We start from the raw sequence: 19,890 nt of genomic DNA, 5'->3' as shown, positions 1-19,890 counted from the left end.
CATTAAAAACATAACAATACAGATAACATTTGTAGTAAAACAGGCGTTACAAAAGAATAGAAATAAACATATACATCAGTGTTACAAAAATAGTGACATAAGTACATACATAAAATAATGAGAATAGTTTTCGAAACATTAATTTCACACATGAACATTGAAACAGAACAGAATTGTAAACAACTTTACAAAGAAAATAACATATTATTAATGCAACTTATATTTGAGGATAACAGTATTCCTCCTCATAGTGAATATAGCTTAGTATTAGAAGAGAAAAAAATTCTATGAAACAGTACACAGAGACAGGAAGAAAACAAATACTCAAGGGTACACAAACACATAGTGGGATAACACCAATAGGAAAGGACAGGGTTCGTTTTCAGTGTAACATTTGGTACTGCAGTCCAACCCAAAACTTCATATATCTTTCCTCTTATTTCATCCTTTGTTTCCACCAAAAAAAATTCTATCTAAGCATGCTTTCTGTATTCTGTTCATACATTTCTTACCTCAACATTTATTTCCAAGAAAATCCTACCTAAACCTGTTTTCTCAATGCATTTCTTCCAATTCATCGCAACTCATTCTCTTAGAGGCTACCCCCTCTTAAGCTAACTTAAATCTACTGAGCTCAGATGCTAAACTAAGGGACGAGGCAATGCAGCATCACATAACAAATCAACACAAACAGCAATGCAAAAAATGCAAATTGGCAAAGCTAGCAGCATAAATGAGCAAAAGTCAAATTCAATAACACTATGCCTGGCAAACAGCAGCAACTTATACCTAAACATGACATAGCGCAAGCAGAAAAAATATTACACTAAACAACAATGCAGATAAGGGAAATGTATATTCACATCTTAATGTCTATGTAATTAAAGTGGTGCACCACAACAACTTATTGTAAAAGAAATATTACCATGTACTTGAAAAGAATATTATGTATGCAGTTACTAGTTCCTTCTTATTGTTCTTTCCTTTCCAAGTGCTCCTTTTTTAAAGAATGTGGATCATAAAATAATTATTTAATAGATCTGTTGACAGAAAGTGTTCCTATTAGCAAATGCATTTTATTTTATAAAAGCAATGCTGCAACACAGCTGGAAACCAGATATCAAGTGAAATAAGCAATTACGCAAACCAAAGCATAAAAGCATAAAAACATAGTCATGTGGCATTTCGTAAGTCAGTAGCTCTCAACTCTCATAGAAAGACACTTGTCATAATCAGGTGTGCAGATGTACGAATATTTCCCATCAATTCATAAGTATTTCAGCAATTAACACAAAGTGCGAGTAATCATATGTTTTCAAGTAACGAGGGTGTCGCATTAGCGATGAAAGGCACACCCTAATGGCTTGTTCTCCAGGTGTTTTCCTGTGCTCTGAAAGGCACGCGCTAATGGCTTTTTCTCCAGGCGTCTGACACAGCTGGGTGCCCACGACGCATTATGTGTAGGTGGTCCGTTAACTTTCTTACGGAAATATTTACGACAGCAGTTTCCGCTACAGAGACAGTCGCACATAAAAATATTTCACAGGTCAAGAATTAGGGTTGCAAATCTGTAGAAACAAAATCCTATAAATATAAGTGTCCAAAAAAAATATTGGTCAGCATTGTGATACAGTCACACATTTCATAACTCTTAAAGTACGTTTCTTGGTTTCCAACATCCTTTTCATAAATCAGAGTCCCTAAACACTACTCATTATTCCTTACCTCATTATACATATACATATTCGTCGACACTTCTTCAATATTTCATCATGAGAAATACGTAGCATAATAAACATTCCTCAACAACATAATACACATCGTCGTCGTAATAATAACATCATAACACTTCAGTCAAATCTCAAAATCGTCGTAACTTCCTCCAATAATTTCTAAGCCTAAAATAATTCTCTGCTCATGTCAAAAGTGTCAGCTGCCTCAAACGTACTTTAAAAATCATGATCTCATACCAAATACATCATTCAAAGCTCTCATAGTATCACAATGATTCCGAAAAAATATGAACAGTTTACAAAGTACAGACAAAATACAGTTTCATAAGTGTGAAGTTATCCAACGGTGTAATTGCGTGAACATCTGTCACTGATGTAGTAAAAAACATGTTTACCTCTCAGTTAAATGATCAGATAGCTGTGTAATTTGTGTGTTAGAGAAATATGGTACCGATGTGTAAAGTTGTATAAGCAAATACCATATTAGCTAGGGCTCCTTGTGCTTGCCAAACACATGGTACACAAAGTAAGCGTGTACCCCCCTGAGAATAAATGTAATTATACCCTCAGGTGTTACAAATTACAGCAATGGAATGAAATGTATCACGGAAAACTTTCTTTGTAATTAAAAAATCTTTGAAAATAAGTGTTTTAAGTATAAGATTAATCACTCAAATGCGTGTCCTGTAGCGCTAAATGCGCGTCTTGCTGTAAGATAATTCTGTGGAACTGTCGTAGTTATCGTCCTCTGTAAGCAAAGTTCTGCTAAAGTCAATGTACTTACCTCATGATACACAAAAGTGAAATGCTTTACGTATAGATATCTTAGTTATTACGCTTATTGCCGTGATGAGGAAAGTACTGTACAGTAACGTATTGTTATGCCACGAAAAAGGCTGTCTCATTGTTGCTATACCACAAAAGTTACTACTAAAACATGTTTTTCTTCCTAGAAGAATTCAGAAAACTGTGCAGATATAAAACAGATACACTGCAAAAGCAACATTGTAAATTGTCACTCATTAGTAGCGTAGTGATAAAAATCGTGTAGCTGTCACATAAACTAACCACTGTGTCATCTGGCATTTCACAGAAAGCACCTCAAATCCAGGATCCACTCTCAAGCAAACCAAAATGTTGCATGAAAATTTCATTAGCAGTGCTGGTATGTTCTAAGTATGTGAGCCTTATAGTCGTTACATAATCGTGCAACTAACAAGCAAGAATGTACACACACAATAACACTGTGTCTCCTGTTCACTATAACAATGCATTCGTAATTTCTGTTTAAATAAGTTCTCTTGGTTCTTGGCTGGATATTTAACTTCAAACATTGTTGCATGGTAACAGTTTCTAAAGCATACTAGTAACGTGAAGTGAAACGTTTTATGGCAAAGACAAAGTTAAAAGGCAGATTATCTGTCAATAAATGGTTTTACATGTGAAATGTGGTGTAAACCTTTACTCTTCCTAGTACTCAGAGTTTCAACTGAAAAGCAATTGTCATGTTTTATATGTCGGTAAGGAATGTTAAATCTTTTCTCAAGGTTAGCGTCTGTGTTATTTTTCTCTGAGCCAGCCGGCGCAGGTGGCTGCCTGTGGTGCGAGTCATTGTCTGTTCCTTTGTTGGCGCGCGTCGTTATTGGGATTAGGAGACCTAACTTCTACAAATTCACCGTGACGAGAGGGCCCTGCTCTGTTTGAATCCCGCCAGTTCTGATGCAATTCAGGTCTGTCGTTACGATCATATCGTCTGTCGTCATGTCGGTAGATTCCATAGTTTCTTTCTTGTCGGTCACATGGTGGAGAATTTCTCCCTGAATCGTAACTGCGCGCTGGTCCGTTGCGTCTAAAGTTATTCTGTCTCCCTTGATAGTATTTATTTTGGTTCCCATATTGTCTGTTTCTCTTATTGTCTCTGTGATAGTCATTACCACGGAGAGGTGATCTTTCCCTGTAGTTATTACTACTCTGCCAACGGTTGTCATACGGGTGGTGTCTATTTTGGTCACGATTTGTGTTGTGAGAATAGCCTTGTCGCGTCCAGTTATTATTTCTTTCATCGCGGAATTGCGACTGATGTGATCTGTAATTGTTGTGCTCCTGCGTTCCGCGATTGTCAGTGTCACTTTCCAGTTCTTGTAACAGTCCCTGAAAAGCTTCAATGTCGTCTTTGCAACGTCCTGCCAAAATAATGTGTCGTAAATGTTCAGGTAATTTGATTAAGCAAATGCGGATGAGTTCTGAGGGGCTGTATGGATTTGACAGGTACTGATTCTTGTGCAACATGTCTTCAAAATATTTCACAAGACTGGAAAATTCAGATTGTTCTAAATGTTTCATCATTATGATGCCATGTTTTACGCGGTCTTGTGTGGCTTGAGACCAATATGCTGAGAGGAAGGCATGGTAAAATTCTCCTTCACTGTGGCAATCGTGAATGACCGATCGCATTCTTACAGCTGGTTCATTCTCTAAGTAGCCACACATAAATTCTAATCTGTGCTCCAATGACCAGTTGGGAGGAAAACAATGAGCGAATTGATGGAGCCATGCTTGTGGATGGATGTCGTTGCCAGAATTCTTAAATGTTTTGAATTTACGTGTAGTAATGAACAGCTTATAGTCAAAATCATCATGTCGGCGAGTCGCATATCGGTCATTGTTAGGTCGTGTCGGCCGTTCCATCTCGAAATTCGGTGCACATTGCCAGTTTCTTTCATAACTTCCGAAATGCCCTGTGTTATTATTTTGCGTCTTTTCCGTATTTCTAAGTCCCTCTTCCCGTGTTGGGGCGCGAGTGTCCTCTGAAATACGTAATTCTTGTATTACCTGTGTCAGCTGATCTTGTACTTCCCGGATTTCTCTTTGGTGTTGCGTATTAATTTGATTCTGATTTTGTTTGAATTTTCTTATTTGTTCATACTCTTCTGTGTCAGTGAAGGCTACGGGTCTTGTGTCATTCAGATCATCATCTACCTTTGTAGATAAGTTAGTGAATTGATCCGAAAGTTCGGCTACTTTCTCTGATAGTGTACTTATTTCCTCAGCGTGTTTTTCTGAACCAAGTTTCAGAGTATCTACTTTGTCCTTTAAGTTTTCCTGAGCTTTTGCAAGTTGCGTAACCGAATTGGTAGATGCAACTGAGTCAAATTTAGCCCACAAGGTCTCAAGATTTTCATGAACAATGGTTTGCAGCTCTTTTATGGCTGCTTCGTGATTCTGTAATGCATTTTCATGCCGCGAAAAAATAGGTTGAAAATGCTCACAAATTTGTGTTTTTACGTCATTACAGACTTTTTGACATTTCGATTCGATGTTATGTAACTCAGTGGTTAAATCTTCACGTGTTTGTTCAAGTGTAGTGTCTAACTTTTTGAGATTTTGTTCCACTGTGTCTAACTTTTTGAGATTTTGTTCCACTGTGTCTAACTGTTGCTGTGTTTGTCTCTGGTGTTGTTCCATTGTGTCTAACTTTTCAAGCTTTTGTCCCATTTGTTGCATTAATTGCAATAATAATGTATTAGTGTCTGGAATCTGTTTCTCTACGCTTTTCGGCAGTGCATTTGCACCGACAACATTCACATTTTGACAAGCAGAAAATGTGTCTTGACTTATTCGAGAAAACGGTGAGGATCCAAAACCTGAATCTACAGTATTTGCGAAATTGTGTCCTGTCATTTCGGATTCCTGAGGCGAGCTGTTGCCGACCGATCGATCGATAATGCTTCCCTCTTCACTAATTGTTTCACTGTCCACGCCATTGTTTGCCGCCCGCTCCATTTCCCTATGCACAATTACCAAATTACTACTTTGAACATCAGTTAATTCATAACTCGGTGGCGCTAACACACTGCTCTCATTTTCACTGTCATTTCTCAGTTTACTTTGGAGCCTAGTATTACGTTTTTCACACGCCATTATTGTCACAGTATTTCACACGACAACACAGAAAAACACAATTTGAAGAGCAAAAATAAGAGAACACATTAACATAACACTGAAAATAATATCTTGTTAATTACAGCTGCGAAATACTTGGTGCAAATCTATATGCATGCCACAACTGTTTTACTGTACAACAATGAAAGGCTACAACTACAAAGGAGATTCTCTCTACAATTACGCGCTAGCAATAAACAAAAGCTACACTAAATACACAAACTACAAGAAAAATCAGAAGATTCCAGTGAGGTATCCTAGGCTAAGGGTCGACATATGAAACGTCCCCTTTGAACATTTATACACGACTGTCCTTAAACTGACACACAATATTTTGTTAGCGCAACGCAATCTGACTTACAATAATTCGTACAAAAGAATGGGCCCTGACTAACATTAACCTATACCTTTCACAAATCACTTACCTCACAAAAATCTTCGCTGCTCAAGCTACTGCAATACAGCGAGCGCCACTACTGCCAGCTAAATAAAAGATTCAAACTACTGAAGGCACTAACTACTGATAGGGATAGTTAGCAAATGAAAGATATTAATAGAGAACGAACAATGTATTTACCTTGATATCATCACAAGTCATAATATATATATCAGTTCATGACACATTACAAACCTCCGCCATCTCTCTCCCCACATCCACCACTGCTGGCGGCTCACCTCCAACTGCGCAACGTTACGCGCTGTTCACAGCCAGCTGCCGCTGCCCAACACTACAATGGCAGACAACAATGCAAACTAGCCACAGACTGCACACAGCACAGCCAGTGATTTTCATATTGAGCGCTACGTAACGTTGCCAATAAGAAAACATAAACAGCCTACTTACATAGAGAAAACATAAACAGCCTACTTACATAGAGAAAACATAAACAGCCTACTTACAAAGTGCCGCGAGGTTTGAGGCGCCGCGTCACGGATTGCGCGGCCACACCCGCCGGAGGTTCGAGTCCTCCCACGGGCATGGGTGTGTGTGCGTGCGTGTGTGTGTGTGTGTGTGTGCGTGCGTGTGTGCGTGCGTGTGTGTGTGCGTGTGTGTGTGCACGTGTGTGTGTGCGCGTGTGTGTGCGTGTTGGCGCGTGTGTGTGCGTGTGTGCGCGTGTGTGTGTGCGTGTGTGCGTGTGTGTGCGTGTGTCGTGTGTGTCGTGTGTGTGCGTGCGTGTGCGTGTGTGTGTGCGTGCGTGTGTGCGTGTGCGTGCGTGTGTGTGCGTGTGCGTTGTTCTTTGCATAAATTAGTTTCATTAGTTTAAGTAGTGTGTAAGTCTAGAGACCGATGACCTTAGCTTCTTCAAATTGCGCATTGTCGTCCTTGATTTTGATTGCTAAGTTCTGAACGTTTCTTCCATATCATCAATTTCTGAGCTCAGTGATTCTACTGTAGTCGTTAAAGTGCCATATTCGGCAACTAAATCTGTTTAGCTCCTCCTTTGACGCCAGCAAGTCTGCAGTCTGCCTTTAACTCTTCGCTGTGTGCTCATTCTTTTTATCAGCGTGGCCGAATTGGCCAATCATGTTCTGCTCAGAGCTACATGCTCTGCTGCCCTCTGTCCACTTATCGTTGCTTCAGCCTCGCCCGCACTCACACTTAGTAAATTGTGCACTCGACCCGAAACACTGCTAGCTGTGACTGGAACAGGCTGTGCACATCTTTTAAATCTACACATCTCCGCTGCACCACTGAAGTCTGGCTCACTCATTTGTCTCGCATCGGAGGAACCTACTGTTTCACTTTGCACATTTTCGTCGCTAAAAGTGGGGAGAATATATCCCTACACTTCTCTGTACCTTCAAAGTCTCTTTTCTGGGCATTTCGTCTACTGACTTGTAACACCACCTTTTTTCTTTTCTCCTCGTACTGCTTTTGGAGCGACTACACGTAACTATTTTCGAATAACGCAAATGAAAATCTTATACAGAAAAAACACTATCTGAAACAGATTCACTTAAATAACATGCTAAATTTTTACTAAGTTCATCACACTGGCTAGACAAGAGTATTCATCACAAGCAACCTAATAGAATGAAAATGAGCTTCACACGCAATTCCCAGCGCAAAATCGTCACACGAGCATTAATTACATTTAAAAAACGCCCCAATGAAAAGGATTATGACGGAAAGCTCCCAAAGTACCATAAACACACTTCACACAAAATTCAAAACAGACATCAAAGACGACACTGTTTCATAAAGCAAGCAACAACGCTGATCAACCACAATGAAGAAATTGTGTAAGATCTGTAGAAAATAAAATTTACATGTTAGTACACGCTAACAATGTCACAGCATCAACATAAGATCCCTGGGGTGACCGAAATCCTGTCCAAAAGGGTCTCGCCATTATGAAGGCTACCTGTTCTCCGCAAAATTCAGATTTAATGGCAAAGTCGGTCTTCCGAATGAAACATGTTCCTGACTTCAAATACCAACAGCCACCAGGCAAACAGAGGTTATTTTTGTTTTCGTTTCATTGAGCACGCACCAGACATACAAAGTTAGATTGTGGCTGAAATTCGTTCAAGTACTGGAAAAATAGCCGAGAAAACCACCACCTGTCAGGCTGTTGTATGAGCTAAGGAATGAAATATCCTCGTACTGGATACACAAGACAACATATTACAATTTTGATTGATCGCTATTAAGGGAAGATAAGAACTGAATGATTTGAGGGAGCTTGACTAGGAAGCAGAGTGGCTCTATGAGGTGGTATGTAAAGAGCCACTCGACATTTATGTCTGAATTAAAACACACGAAAATATTAAATGGTACTTAAACTTCGACATATGGTACGTCTCTCTCGAATGCAGCCTCCAAATGCGGAACCCAATCTGCTAAATATGGGGTAGGATTTACTTGATGCAGACACTGACCATCCATACATTATATAGTTTTGAAGAATGCTTGCTTATTCTGCTTTAAGTACACTGGGACAGAGATCAACTACTTTCGGCAGTCAACTTCTGAGGACAAAGGCCCATTGCAAGAATTCACTATAAATCCAATAATTAGACAGTACAATTACCGAATAAGAGCACCTCTGCTCTGTACTTGACAAAGAATTTTATGTTCGTTTTTGGCCTCTAATATGAGACACACAACACCTGTGGGGAATCCCCCCTGCGGGTTCGGGGGTTAGAATAGGCCCGCGGTATTCCTGCCTGTCGTAAGAGGCGACTAAAAGGAGTCTCACATGTTTTGGCCTTATGTGATGGTCCCCTCTCGGGTTTGACCTCCATCTTTCTAAATTATTCCGAAGAGCGAGCCAATTGGGGAAGGGCGCCTTACATGGTGCACTGTATCCGTCGTGCAATTAGACCTTTAGCCGGCTTTCACGTCGTTGCAATGATGTCCCGCTCGTTTTCGATCTTTAGGGTGGGGATACGTCCCTGGGTGCGATTACCACGCTGCCCTCTGCAGTGTTTCTTTTAACTGCGACGACGACCTTGGACAGTTTTGCACCTAAGATCCAGCACGGTAGCCAGTCCGTTGTGGTGGGGCCGCCATGTACCCTCTTGGTTGTAGCCCCCTGACAACACAGGGATCGCTCTACTGATGCCTGCGCCGTTAACTCCCCACGTATGCCAAGGAGTAGATGCCTATCCTCCTGGGGTATCAGGACTCCCGGCAACGGCCATCCTGCCAGGTGGCCTTTGCTGTGGCTGGGTGGCGCCCGTGGGGAGGGCCCTTGGTCGGAGTAGGTGGCATCAGGGCGGATGACCTGCAATGAAGCGTGGTACATCATCTCTCGCTGGCGGCCAGCCGCCAGCAGTCTCTAAGCGTTCTCGGGCTCAATTTAATGCTCAGAAGTACGATCCGAAAACGTTCCCCTCCCTGGCCACGCCGTGGGAAGAGCGTAAGTCCCAGGATGGAGGTAACAGTTATTCGCCCCGATTCTTAGTTTGCACGAGAGCTGATGGGGAGTCTTTTCTCTCCACAAAGCCTCAGTTCTTCGTCGAGCATTTAGAGGACAAGTTTGGGGAGGTGGAGGGCTTGTCTAAAATGCGCTCTGGCTCAGTACTGATACAAACGGCATCCTCCGCCCAGTCACGCAGGTTACTTGCTTGTGACAAGTTGGGGGATGTTAACGTTACTATTACTCCACATAAGAGTTTAAATATGGTCCAGGGTGTTATTTTCCATAGGGACCTCCTTTTGCAGTCTGATGACGAGCTGCGCGCCAACTTAGAACGTAGAGGTGTTCATTTCGTCCGGCGCGTTCATCGGGGTCCGAGGGACAATCAGGTTGCTACTGGTGCCTTCATCTTGGCCTTCGAGGGTGATACGTTACCGGAAAAGGTCAAGGTGATGGTCTACCGATGTGACGTCAAGCCCTATATCCCTCCCCCGATGCGGTGCTTCAAGTGCTGGAAGTTCGGCCATATGTCTTCCCGCTGCACTTCCAGCCTCACATGTCGAGATTGCGGACGCCCATCTCATCCCGATACTCCATGTGCCCCGCCTCCCATCTGCGTCAACTGCGGGGAGCACCATTCACCTTGCTCGCCAGACTGCAGAATATTCCAGAAAGAGCGCAAAATCATGGAATATAAGACCCTGGACCGACTGACTTATACTGAGGCCAAACGGAAATACGACCGACTACATCCAGTGAGAATGACAACTTCCTACGCCGCTGCTACAACACCTGTGCTAGCCCCATCAGTTTCGCGCCTTCCGGCCGGATCGACGAGTGGTACAACTCCTCCTGCCCCCTTGCCAGTGGGGGGCTCTACCCACCGGGTTGCTCCTGTGCCACCTACCTCAGGAGCAACACCATCCCCCCCATCGGGGTCGTCGGTCCCCGCTTCTAAGCCGGAGAAGTGTCCAACTTCTTCGGCTTCTCACGCTCGCAAGGGGTCCCTTGGGTCCCTCCCTTCCCAGGTTTCCACCGGCGGGAAGGCTGACGATCGACAGTGGCGTAAGTGCCCACCATCTGCAGGTCGAAGGGCTTCCCGATCCTCCTCAGTCCCGGAGACTGAATCGGTGAAGCCCCCCCAGCCAGTTAAACCCAAGGAGCAGCGTGAGAAATCAAAGAAGAGCAGCTCTAAGCCCAAGGAACGCGCGGTGGTAGCCACCTCATCGCAACCTTCTAGCTCTGTGTCTGGGGACGAGGTGGAGATTCTGGCGTCCGCTGAGGACCTCGATCTCGCCGGTCCCTCAGACGCCATGAATAGCAATAGCACTAGCACGGGTGCTCAATCGGAGGCAGCAGGTGACCCGGCGGCGTAATCTGCCGTCCCAGTCCCGGCACGCCTTTCTCAGCCATGGACAAAACCATCCTCCAGTGGAACTGCAGCGGTTTCTTCCACCATCTAGCTGAGCTCCGCCAACTTATCAGCCTTCACCCTTTCCTCTGCATTGCTCTGCAGGAAACTTGGTTTCCAGCAATGCGCACCCCCGCCCTCCGTGGCTATCGGGGTTATTATAAGAACCGAGCAGCTTATGAAAGGGTGTCTGGTGGCGTCTGCATCTATGTCCTTAACTCTCTTCACAGCGAGTCTGTCCCTCTACAAACAGCTTTAGAGGCTGTCGCTGTTAGGGTGTGGTCGCCGCAGGCTCTTACCGTCTGCAGTCTTTACCTTCCGCCGGAGGGTGATGTCGCGCAGCATGTCCTGGCTGCGCTGATAGCCCAATTGCCGCCACCTTTCTTATTACTGGGCGACTTTAACGCCCATAACCCTCTGTGGGGTGGGTCAGTGGCAACAGGTCGAGGCGCCACCGTTGAGCATTTATTGTCGCAGCTCGATCTCTCGATTTTGAATGATGGTGCCTCCACACACTTCAGTGTGGTGCATGGCACCTACTCCGCCATTGACCTTTCAATCTGTAGCCCTAGCCTCTTACCATCTGTCCACTGGAGTGTGCATGACGACCTGTGTGGTAGTGACCACTTTCCGATTTTTCTGTCACTACCACAGCGTCACTCTTCTGGGCGCCCTAGCAGATGGGCTATGAATCAGGCTGACTGGGACTTGTTCTCCTCCACTGCCGCTATTGAGCCTCTCTCAACTGATGCCATTGATGCGGTGGTTACATCGGTCACCGCCGGCATCGTCACTGCCGCCGAGTCTGCCATTCCCCGTTCTTCTGGATCCCCTCGGCGGAGGGCTGTGCCTTGGTGGTCGCCTGAGATCGCTGAAGCGATTAAAGATCGCCGGCGGGCGCTCCAGCGTCACAAGCGACATCCCTCCATGGACCACCTTATCGCCTTCAAACGGCTGCGTGCGCGGGCCCGCCTCCTTATCCGCCAAGGCAAGAAGGAGTGCTGGGAGCGGTATGTGTCCACCATTGGACTCCATGTCACTCCATCGCAGGTCTGGGCCAAGATTCGACGGGTCTTCGGCTATCGGACCCCTGCCAGCGTCCCTGCGCTCTCACTGAATGGAGCAGTTTGTACTGACTCCGACGTCATTGCAAACCGCTTAGCAGAGCATTTTGCTATGAGTTCCGCTTCTGTGAATTACCCCCAGGCCTTCCGCTCCATTAAAGAGCGGATGGAACGTCGGAGCCTTTCTTTTCGCACCAACGCTTCTGAACCCTACAACGCTCCATTCAGTGAGTGGGAATTTCAGAGTGCCCTTGCCGCTTGCCCTGATACCGCTCCCGGGCCAGATCGCATCCACTGTCAGATGCTGAAACACCTTTCAGTGGACTGCAAGCGACGCCTCCTCGACCTTTACAACCGTCTCTGGGTCGAGGGTGAGTTTCCGTCGCAATGGCGGGAAAGTATTGTCATCCCCATTTTGAAACCTGGAAAGAACCCTCTGGAGGTGGACAGCTACCGCCCCATTAGCCTCACCAACGTTCTTTGTAAGCTTCTCGAACGGATGGTGAGCCGGCGCTTAAATTGGGTACTGGAGTCTCGGGGCCTTCTGGCTCCGTCTCAGGGTGGGTTCCGGAAAGGCCGCTCCGCCGCCGACAATCTGGTGAGCCTGGAGTCGGCCATCCGTACTGCCTTTGCCCGCCGTCAGCACCTGGTCGCTGTCTTTTTCGACATGCGGAAGGCGTACGATACGACATGGCGTCATCACATCCTTTCTACGCTTCATGGATGGGGTCTTCGGGGCCCTCTGCCGATCTTTATCCGCAATTTCCTGTCGTATCGTACCTTCCGTGTGCAAGTCACAGCCTCCTATAGTTCCACCCACGTCCAGGAGAACGGTGTGCCACACGGTTCTGTTTTAAGTGTCTGCCTGTTTTTAATAGCTATTAACGGGCTCGCTGCGGCCGTGGGAAATTCTGTCTCTGCTTCCCTGTATGCTGACGACTTCTGCCTTTATTACAGCTCTACTGGCATTGCAGCTGTTGAACGTCAGCTACAGGGCGCTATCCGTACGGCGCAGTCTTGGGCTGTAGCGCATGGGTTTCAGTTTTCGGCAGCCAAGACCCGCGTTATGCATTTCTGCCGGCGCCGAACAGTCCATCCTGAGCCGCGGCTTTATCTTGGCGACGAACTCCTTGCTGTGGTGGAAACCCACAGGTTTTTGGGGGTGGTTTTCGATGCCCGGTTGACTTGGCTGCCTCATATCCGGCAGCTTAAACAGACGTGTTGGCGGCATCTCAACGCTCTGAGATGCTTGAGCCACACCCACTGGGGCGCCGACCGCTCTACCCTGTTGCGGCTCTGCCAGGCGTTAATCCAGTCCCGTCTGGATTATGGGAGCCTGGCTTATGGCTCAGCATCCCCATCTGCGTTACGGGTGCTGGACCCAATTCTCCACAGCGGGATATGCCTTGCCACTGGTGCTTTCCGCACCAGCCCTGTGGACAGTGTACTAGTGGAGGCAGGTGTACCCCCACTGCGGTTCCGGCGCCAACGTTTGCTGGCCGCTTATGCTGCGCATGTTCTAAGCTTGCCCAGGCATCCAAATTATCGTGTCCTGTTCCCGCAGTCAGTCGTCCATATGCCAGACCGTCGGCCCCGGTCGGGTTGTCCGATCGCCGTCCGCGTCAAGGAGCTTCTCTGTGGGCTTGGGCTTTTCCCTGTTCCACCTCCTTTCCGGGTGCCTCTGCGTACACCCCCGTGGTGTGTTCCTCGCCCTTGCCTTCGGCTCGACTTGGCACAGGGTTCGAAGGACTCGGTCCCTCCAGAGGCCTTCCGCCGCCGCTTTTATTCCATCCTGGCCACGTATCAGGGCTCTGGAATTGTTTACACCGACGGTTCGATGGTTGCTGGTCGTGTCGGGTATGTGCTAACTCTAGGGGACCATTCCGAACAACGGTCCTTGGCGGCTGGCTGCAGCGTTTACACTGCTGAGCTAGTCGCCATCTTTAGAGCCCTAGAGTATATCCGCTCCTGCTCAGGTGAGTCCTTCGTTATCTGTAGCGATTCCCTGAGCGGTTTACGAGCTCTCGACCAGTGTTTTCCTCGTTCTCGTCTGGTGATGGCTATCCATGAGTCCCTGCATACTCTTGCGCGTTGCGGCCGCTCTGTGGTCTTTGTGTGGACCCCCGGTCATGTCGGTATCCCGGGCAATGAACATGTTGACCGCCTGGCGAAAGAGGCCACGAGTAAACCATCTCTGGATGTTGGCCTCCCAGAGGCTGATTTGCGGGCAGTCCTCCGCCGAAAAGTTTTTGCGCTTTGGGACGCTGAATGGCGCGATCGGATTACACCCAATAAACTCCGTGCCATTAAGGAGACGACGACTGTGTGGCGGTCCTCCATGCGAGCCAACCGCAGGGACTCAGTCGTCCTTTGTCGGCTCCGCATTGGCCACTCCCGGCTAACACACAGTTATTTACTGCGCCGGGAGGACCCTCCTGTATGTCGCTGCGGGGCGGTTTTGACGGTGGCCCACATTCTGTTGGCCTGCCCCCTTTTAGCTGTGGTCAGGCAGACATTTGCGCTGCCTGATACGCTCCCTGCCGTTTTATCTGATGACCCTGTTATGGCTGCCTTAGTTTTACGTTTTATTAGGGCAGGGAGTTTTTATTCTTTCCTCTGAGTGTTTCTGTTTTATTTTATTTTTTGTTTTGATTCTGGCCTTTGGCCTATGATTTTAAACTGATCTTTTAATGTGTTTCTAAGTGGTTGGCTTTTCCTTTTTTATTTCTATGGTCGGCCAACCACTGTCACACTCTGTGTGGTTTTAGTTCGTTTTGTCTTGTCCTTGTCTCCGTTTCTTTTGTTCTGTATCGTCTGTGATCTATTCTGTTCCTCGTTTTTATTCTCTGTGAATGTTCTTTGTCTTTGGAAAAAGGGACCGATGACCGTAGCAGTCTGGTCCCTTTCATCCCCCAAACCAACCAACCAACCTGTGGGGAATGAAGTGGTTCTAGCACTACACATTCCACCCTCCAAAGGGACTTCACAGTTGAAAATATTCTTTCCACAACAATATTTGTGTATAGTACAGCAGGAGCAAAACTCACAAGCGTGTCTATATTTTTACATAAAGTACCTGTACTTTTAAGTGTGTGGAATATATCACACAGTCTCTTAACTGTTTCCAAATTAGCTTTTTCCAATTCCTCAAGTTTCTGGGATACAATGTTGTTCACGCATCCTATCTCGTCTGAAATGTTGCACATGAGTCTACTGCCTTAAGAATTATCAGAAAATTTAAAAGTTCAGCCCAAGAAACAGTATTTTTTTTTTTTGGTGTTCTCCAATGAAATGACATCAGAGGTTGGAGTGGAGAACTCTACTTTTCCAAACAACTCACAAAAGTGTTGAAGTGTCTTAGAATTGGTAAAAGGCTCGTATTTTGACCGAGTGAAAGTACCTTCCTTTTCAAAGTTAATTAAAATGGTATTGATTATTTCTTGAAGCAAGCTGAAACCGTGGTTATTTCCAACTTTTGGATTGAATTTAAAAACATTTTCAATGGGCGTTGTGTGAAATGAAGCCAAAGAAGTGACTGTTGGTTTTCGAAAATTTGTTTCAGCAACGTGGGACACCTATTCTGAGATAGAAAACAAGATTTCAAAGGTTCAATAACTTTCGTAACTCCTGGTAACAATGACAACCATCTAGTTTTAATACTACCTAGAACTTTGCCGCATCCAGTATCAACGAAATCACAGAATGATTTCAGTTGGTCCACACGTTGAGGGTAAATGTGTGTCGTGCTCAGTGTAACTTATTTTAAGTTAGAGTAAGTAGTACGTGAGCCCAGGCACCGATGATATCAGCATTGATATCCCAGTAACCTTCTTTAACGAAAACTTGTCACACTCGTCCGTCATTTCTGGAGTAGCAAATGATCGATATGAATCGCGAAGCTCGCGCGTAAGTCACTGGCACTCAGCACGATGACGGAAGATGTTGTGTTCACACCTCTCCTCATCCCGAGACCAAAATACAGCGTCTTTGTTCCATCTTTGCGTTGACCAAAAGTGGTACTGGGAAATCGGTTGACGAAATCCGGTTTTTGGGGCGCCAGGCGAAGGGGGTGTGTGTTGGCAGCTGTATAGCGCGGTTCGAGATAACTGACTGGCGTGGATGGGACGCAGGCGGTCCGGCAGTGCCGACACAGACGTAGACGCCCCGCTGGCACTGCTGCAGCCGTTCCCTCGCCTGCCGCGCGAGCTGGCAACGCCGCCCCGTGACGTCAGTGCAAGGGGGGGGGGGGCAGCCGGCTGTCTGTCTGTGCGGCCCAGTTGTGACGCAGCAGCCTGGAGGAAAGCAGCGTGCCACGTTGTCCTGCCTACCCAGACAGAGCTTGTGTTATCTTGTGTCTGCATGGGAATACCACAGAAAGGTAAGGCAGGAATTTATGGGAGCGGCGGATGTTCTGCACGCTTTTGTGTGGTTTTTGTCGCGTAACTCACTTACTGCTCTTGTCTAATACTTTGTCTTACTCTGAAAAATTACGACCGCTACAAACAAAGGGGGTGGCTAACAGTGTGTTAAATTACCGTCTTGAGTGTTCAGTGATTTATTGGTCGTTACTTGTGGGCTTGCTCCAGTCTATGAAAACTTGAGCGAGAATAACGTGGAACGAATGGAAAATAACGCCACATTCAGTCGGCTAGTGTTTCGATGTGCCAGTGTAGATTTCCACGGAATTCACGTACAACAGGCATTTAAAATGAAAACCTAACGTTCTTGATTATGTTCGTATGACGCAAGTTTACGAAAACCATCAAACGCAGAACTTTGTAGTAAGCGAGTTTCAGTGCGACAAGGCGTGTAGCGGCTTGCAGGCGTGGCAGAAATTTATTTTTTAATGTTTCGCTTAATGTGGCCGAATTCAGACATCTAAAATGTTGTCAAGATGTACTCATTCAGAGGTATAATCTTAAATTGCGGTTGTCACAGAGTAAGAGAAGTACCGCAGTTGGAAACATTGCGCGTCGCGAGGTAACATGACTAAGGGCGCTGAAATATGCGGACGTTAGTCAGACAGTATTTCAGAATGAGGGCAGTTGCCGACTTCCAAGAAACTGCACGCGAGACTACAAAAACTGGAGAGATTTTTCGCTTCCCCCCCCCCCCCCCCCCGGCCACGTTGCCGCTGTTCATGGAGTCAACTTAGGCATCAGACGTATCGTTGTAGTTTATCAGTACCTACCTATTCGCGACGCAGTTTGCAGACAGTATCACCACACCCCGTAGGGTATCTGCAAAAATTACATCGTCGTACGGCCCACACATCAGTAGACATGACGTGTCAAAAAGTTAGACGCGCGATAAACGGGCTTTTGTTTAAAAAGCAGTGCAAATTAAGTAGACTGTGTTTACCCAGTATTTCGGAATGAGCACTTGCTTTCGAACACACATTAAGAACAATTTCAAACCGTTTCTAAACTTTATCTCGCTTACATGCTTAACGTCAGATGTTACACACGTAAACTCGTCTGCAAAGTAATCAGACGTAGGAAGCTGTTTCGTGCGTGGGCGTTGCGGATCCTGAAATCCATTCGCGAATCACAACTCGTGGCGTCACGCCGACACGCTTGTGGCGAAGAGACGCAGCACTCGCGTTCATTTCCGTATTTTTACAATTTTCTGGAATTAAGGTTATGGTCAACGAGCAATCTGTAGCTTTCCCCAACACCCTCATTACACAGAGGCGTAGTAGTTGGCGAATTCTTGAGAATTTATCGTAATGTTTGTGCTTCACGAAATAAACATTTCGTATTTTTTATCGCTCTGTCACGTCTCCTCGTTTGTGATTTGCTGATGGAATTTTTTTTTAGCACTCTACAACGCTGCATCGCTTTGTTTGGCTGTTCTCGTGTTACTATTAGCCTGATTATGATGAGAGAGCCCGGTGTGTCGACAAAGCAACGCGTCAGCCATCTGTGAGGCGCGCCGTGTTCTGTGCGGCCTGCGCTTCAGTCGTATATTATGTGAGGGAGGAATGAATGTCGGTGATTCTGACGTCGTCACTTACCAGCTTCTTCATTTCACGTTCAAATTACACTATTAAAGTGCAGTGTAGATTTCTATGTGCAGCCTGTAACGGCGGCAGAATCTAGATTTAATTTGTGCCATTTCCAGTGCACCAATTGCGAGAATCGAGGTAGATTTGTTCTTAGTTTCCGTCAGAGGGCTGAATCACGTCAAAATTAAAACATTTGTGGGAGCATTTGCTAATTATGTTTGACAGAAACCTACAGTAAACATTATTTCGTTTAGCCAGATACTGTTACAGAAGCCTCACCCGTTATCGATGGTAAGTCACAGTTTCGGAATCGTGGGTGGCCACTGACGTCGCATTTACAGACACTTCGGCATGACAAAGTACTGAAGACGACCCGTCTTGAAGAGTTCAAAAATGCCATGTGTCAGTTAGACTGCACATCGTCGTAAAACGCAAATTTGAATACCAAAACCATAAAATTGACAATTTTATCTTCGGAAACAGGTAGACCAACACGACGACTGTTCAGTGTCCTCCCCTTATCCAATGGCAGCAAAGAACGCGTGACGTCACGGAAAAGTGACTGTCGTCACACGTGAGGGACAGGATGATTTGATAAAAGTTGCACGAATTTTATGTATAAAAAGCAACCCGGAATCAGTGCTGTAAATGGCCTTCACTTTCGTGACGTGGAACTATGTGTGGTGGTTTTCGTATTTATACTCGCCTATCACAAAATATGCAACGCAATTGATGCACGCCGTATTAAAGACCTGTTCAAAAAATGTCGTGTGTAGCGAGATAAGATTTGCCGAATTGTAGAAAACTGCGGCGTTCACGGATGAGCAGTAGCGGCAGCCAAAACAGTTTCCTAAGAAGGCCGCCATTTAATCGCGAGTGTGTGGAATCGGCTCTTTAGGTCACACATAGATATCCAATAATAAGGGAGTAAGGTCACTCGTGACTTGGGAATGTGCACAGTGTTTCCGAGTGCTTTCAATTCATTAGGTGTTCTGTCCACGAGTAAAATGTGATAGCTGCATAAAATTTCTCACTGTGGTGTCTCACATGATACTCGGGCCGGCAGTAAACCTGACGCAACGTGGAGACGGTGGCGAGGTGTCGCCCTGACACGTGGCTGAGGGTAGCCTGCGTGCAGGAGGAACCGTGCTGTACCGGTGTGCGGACATTAGCCACGATTTTAGCTGCTCCGTAGGGCTGGGTCCCTTGTGTCCCCCCCCCCCCCCTCCCCCCTCCTCCTCACCCGCCGCGTAGTAAAGCCACTCACTGAGCCTTTCCACTGGTTTACTTAACACAGGACCAGGATCTCTTTGGAGTTTCCGCCGCATTTATGGGGTATCAGTTCCGTCTCTTATTAATTTATTTGGTACGAATCTCTCGAGTGCTGTTGATAACATTTCTTTGAAGTTTAAGCCTCATATGGTCTTCACTTACATAGTCTGGAAGGATTGGGGAGTGTCTCTTAGAATGAAGTCAACCGAATTCTTAGCAGCTTTCATAAATAGATATATTTCGCGTTTAGTTTTGGTGAATTTCTTTTTTACGGGATTGATCCTCGATACGACTGTGTGTTCACTAATCCCCGTATCCGTCGTGATGCTCGGGATTATTTGTGGCTAAAAGGTCAAGTGTGTTTTCGTAACCATTTCCAATATGAATGATCTCGTGAACTAATTGTTCAAAATAATTTAAAGAGACCATTTAGAACAATTACAGAAGTTGTTTTGTATAGGGTCTGAAAATGAACTTTTGACAACATATGGAAGGTAGATTGAAGTCGCTACCAACTATAATTGTATGAGTAGCGTACCTATTTGTGATGAGGCTCAAGTTGTCTTTGAACTGCCCAGCAACTGTTTCATATGAG

At 45.7% G+C, this 19,890-nt stretch overlaps 1 protein-coding gene across 2 annotated transcripts in view; it reads left to right on the top strand.

Annotated features, from left to right (window-relative positions):
• Window positions 1–19,890, top strand: part of LOC124720328 (TD and POZ domain-containing protein 1-like) — an 89,287-nt gene that overhangs the window by 14,219 nt on the left and 55,178 nt on the right. Inside the window, exon 1 of one of the 2 annotated variants that reach the window (XM_047245638.1) lies at window positions 16,315–16,394. The exons of the other annotated variant lie outside the window; for it this stretch is intronic. Coding sequence (XP_047101594.1) covers window positions 16,376–16,394 — 19 coding nt within the window. The 5' untranslated portion in view covers window positions 16,315–16,375. Of the gene's footprint in view, window positions 1–16,314; window positions 16,395–19,890 lie in introns of those variants that run through there. 2 annotated transcript variants of the gene reach the window in all.

Source organism: Schistocerca piceifrons, chromosome 11, assembly GCF_021461385.2.
Source record: "Schistocerca piceifrons isolate TAMUIC-IGC-003096 chromosome 11, iqSchPice1.1, whole genome shotgun sequence".
Taxonomy (NCBI): Eukaryota; Metazoa; Arthropoda; class Insecta; order Orthoptera; family Acrididae; genus Schistocerca; species Schistocerca piceifrons.
Note: the sequence above shows the minus strand (reverse complement) of the source record. Positions and strands in the feature narration are given on the sequence as shown.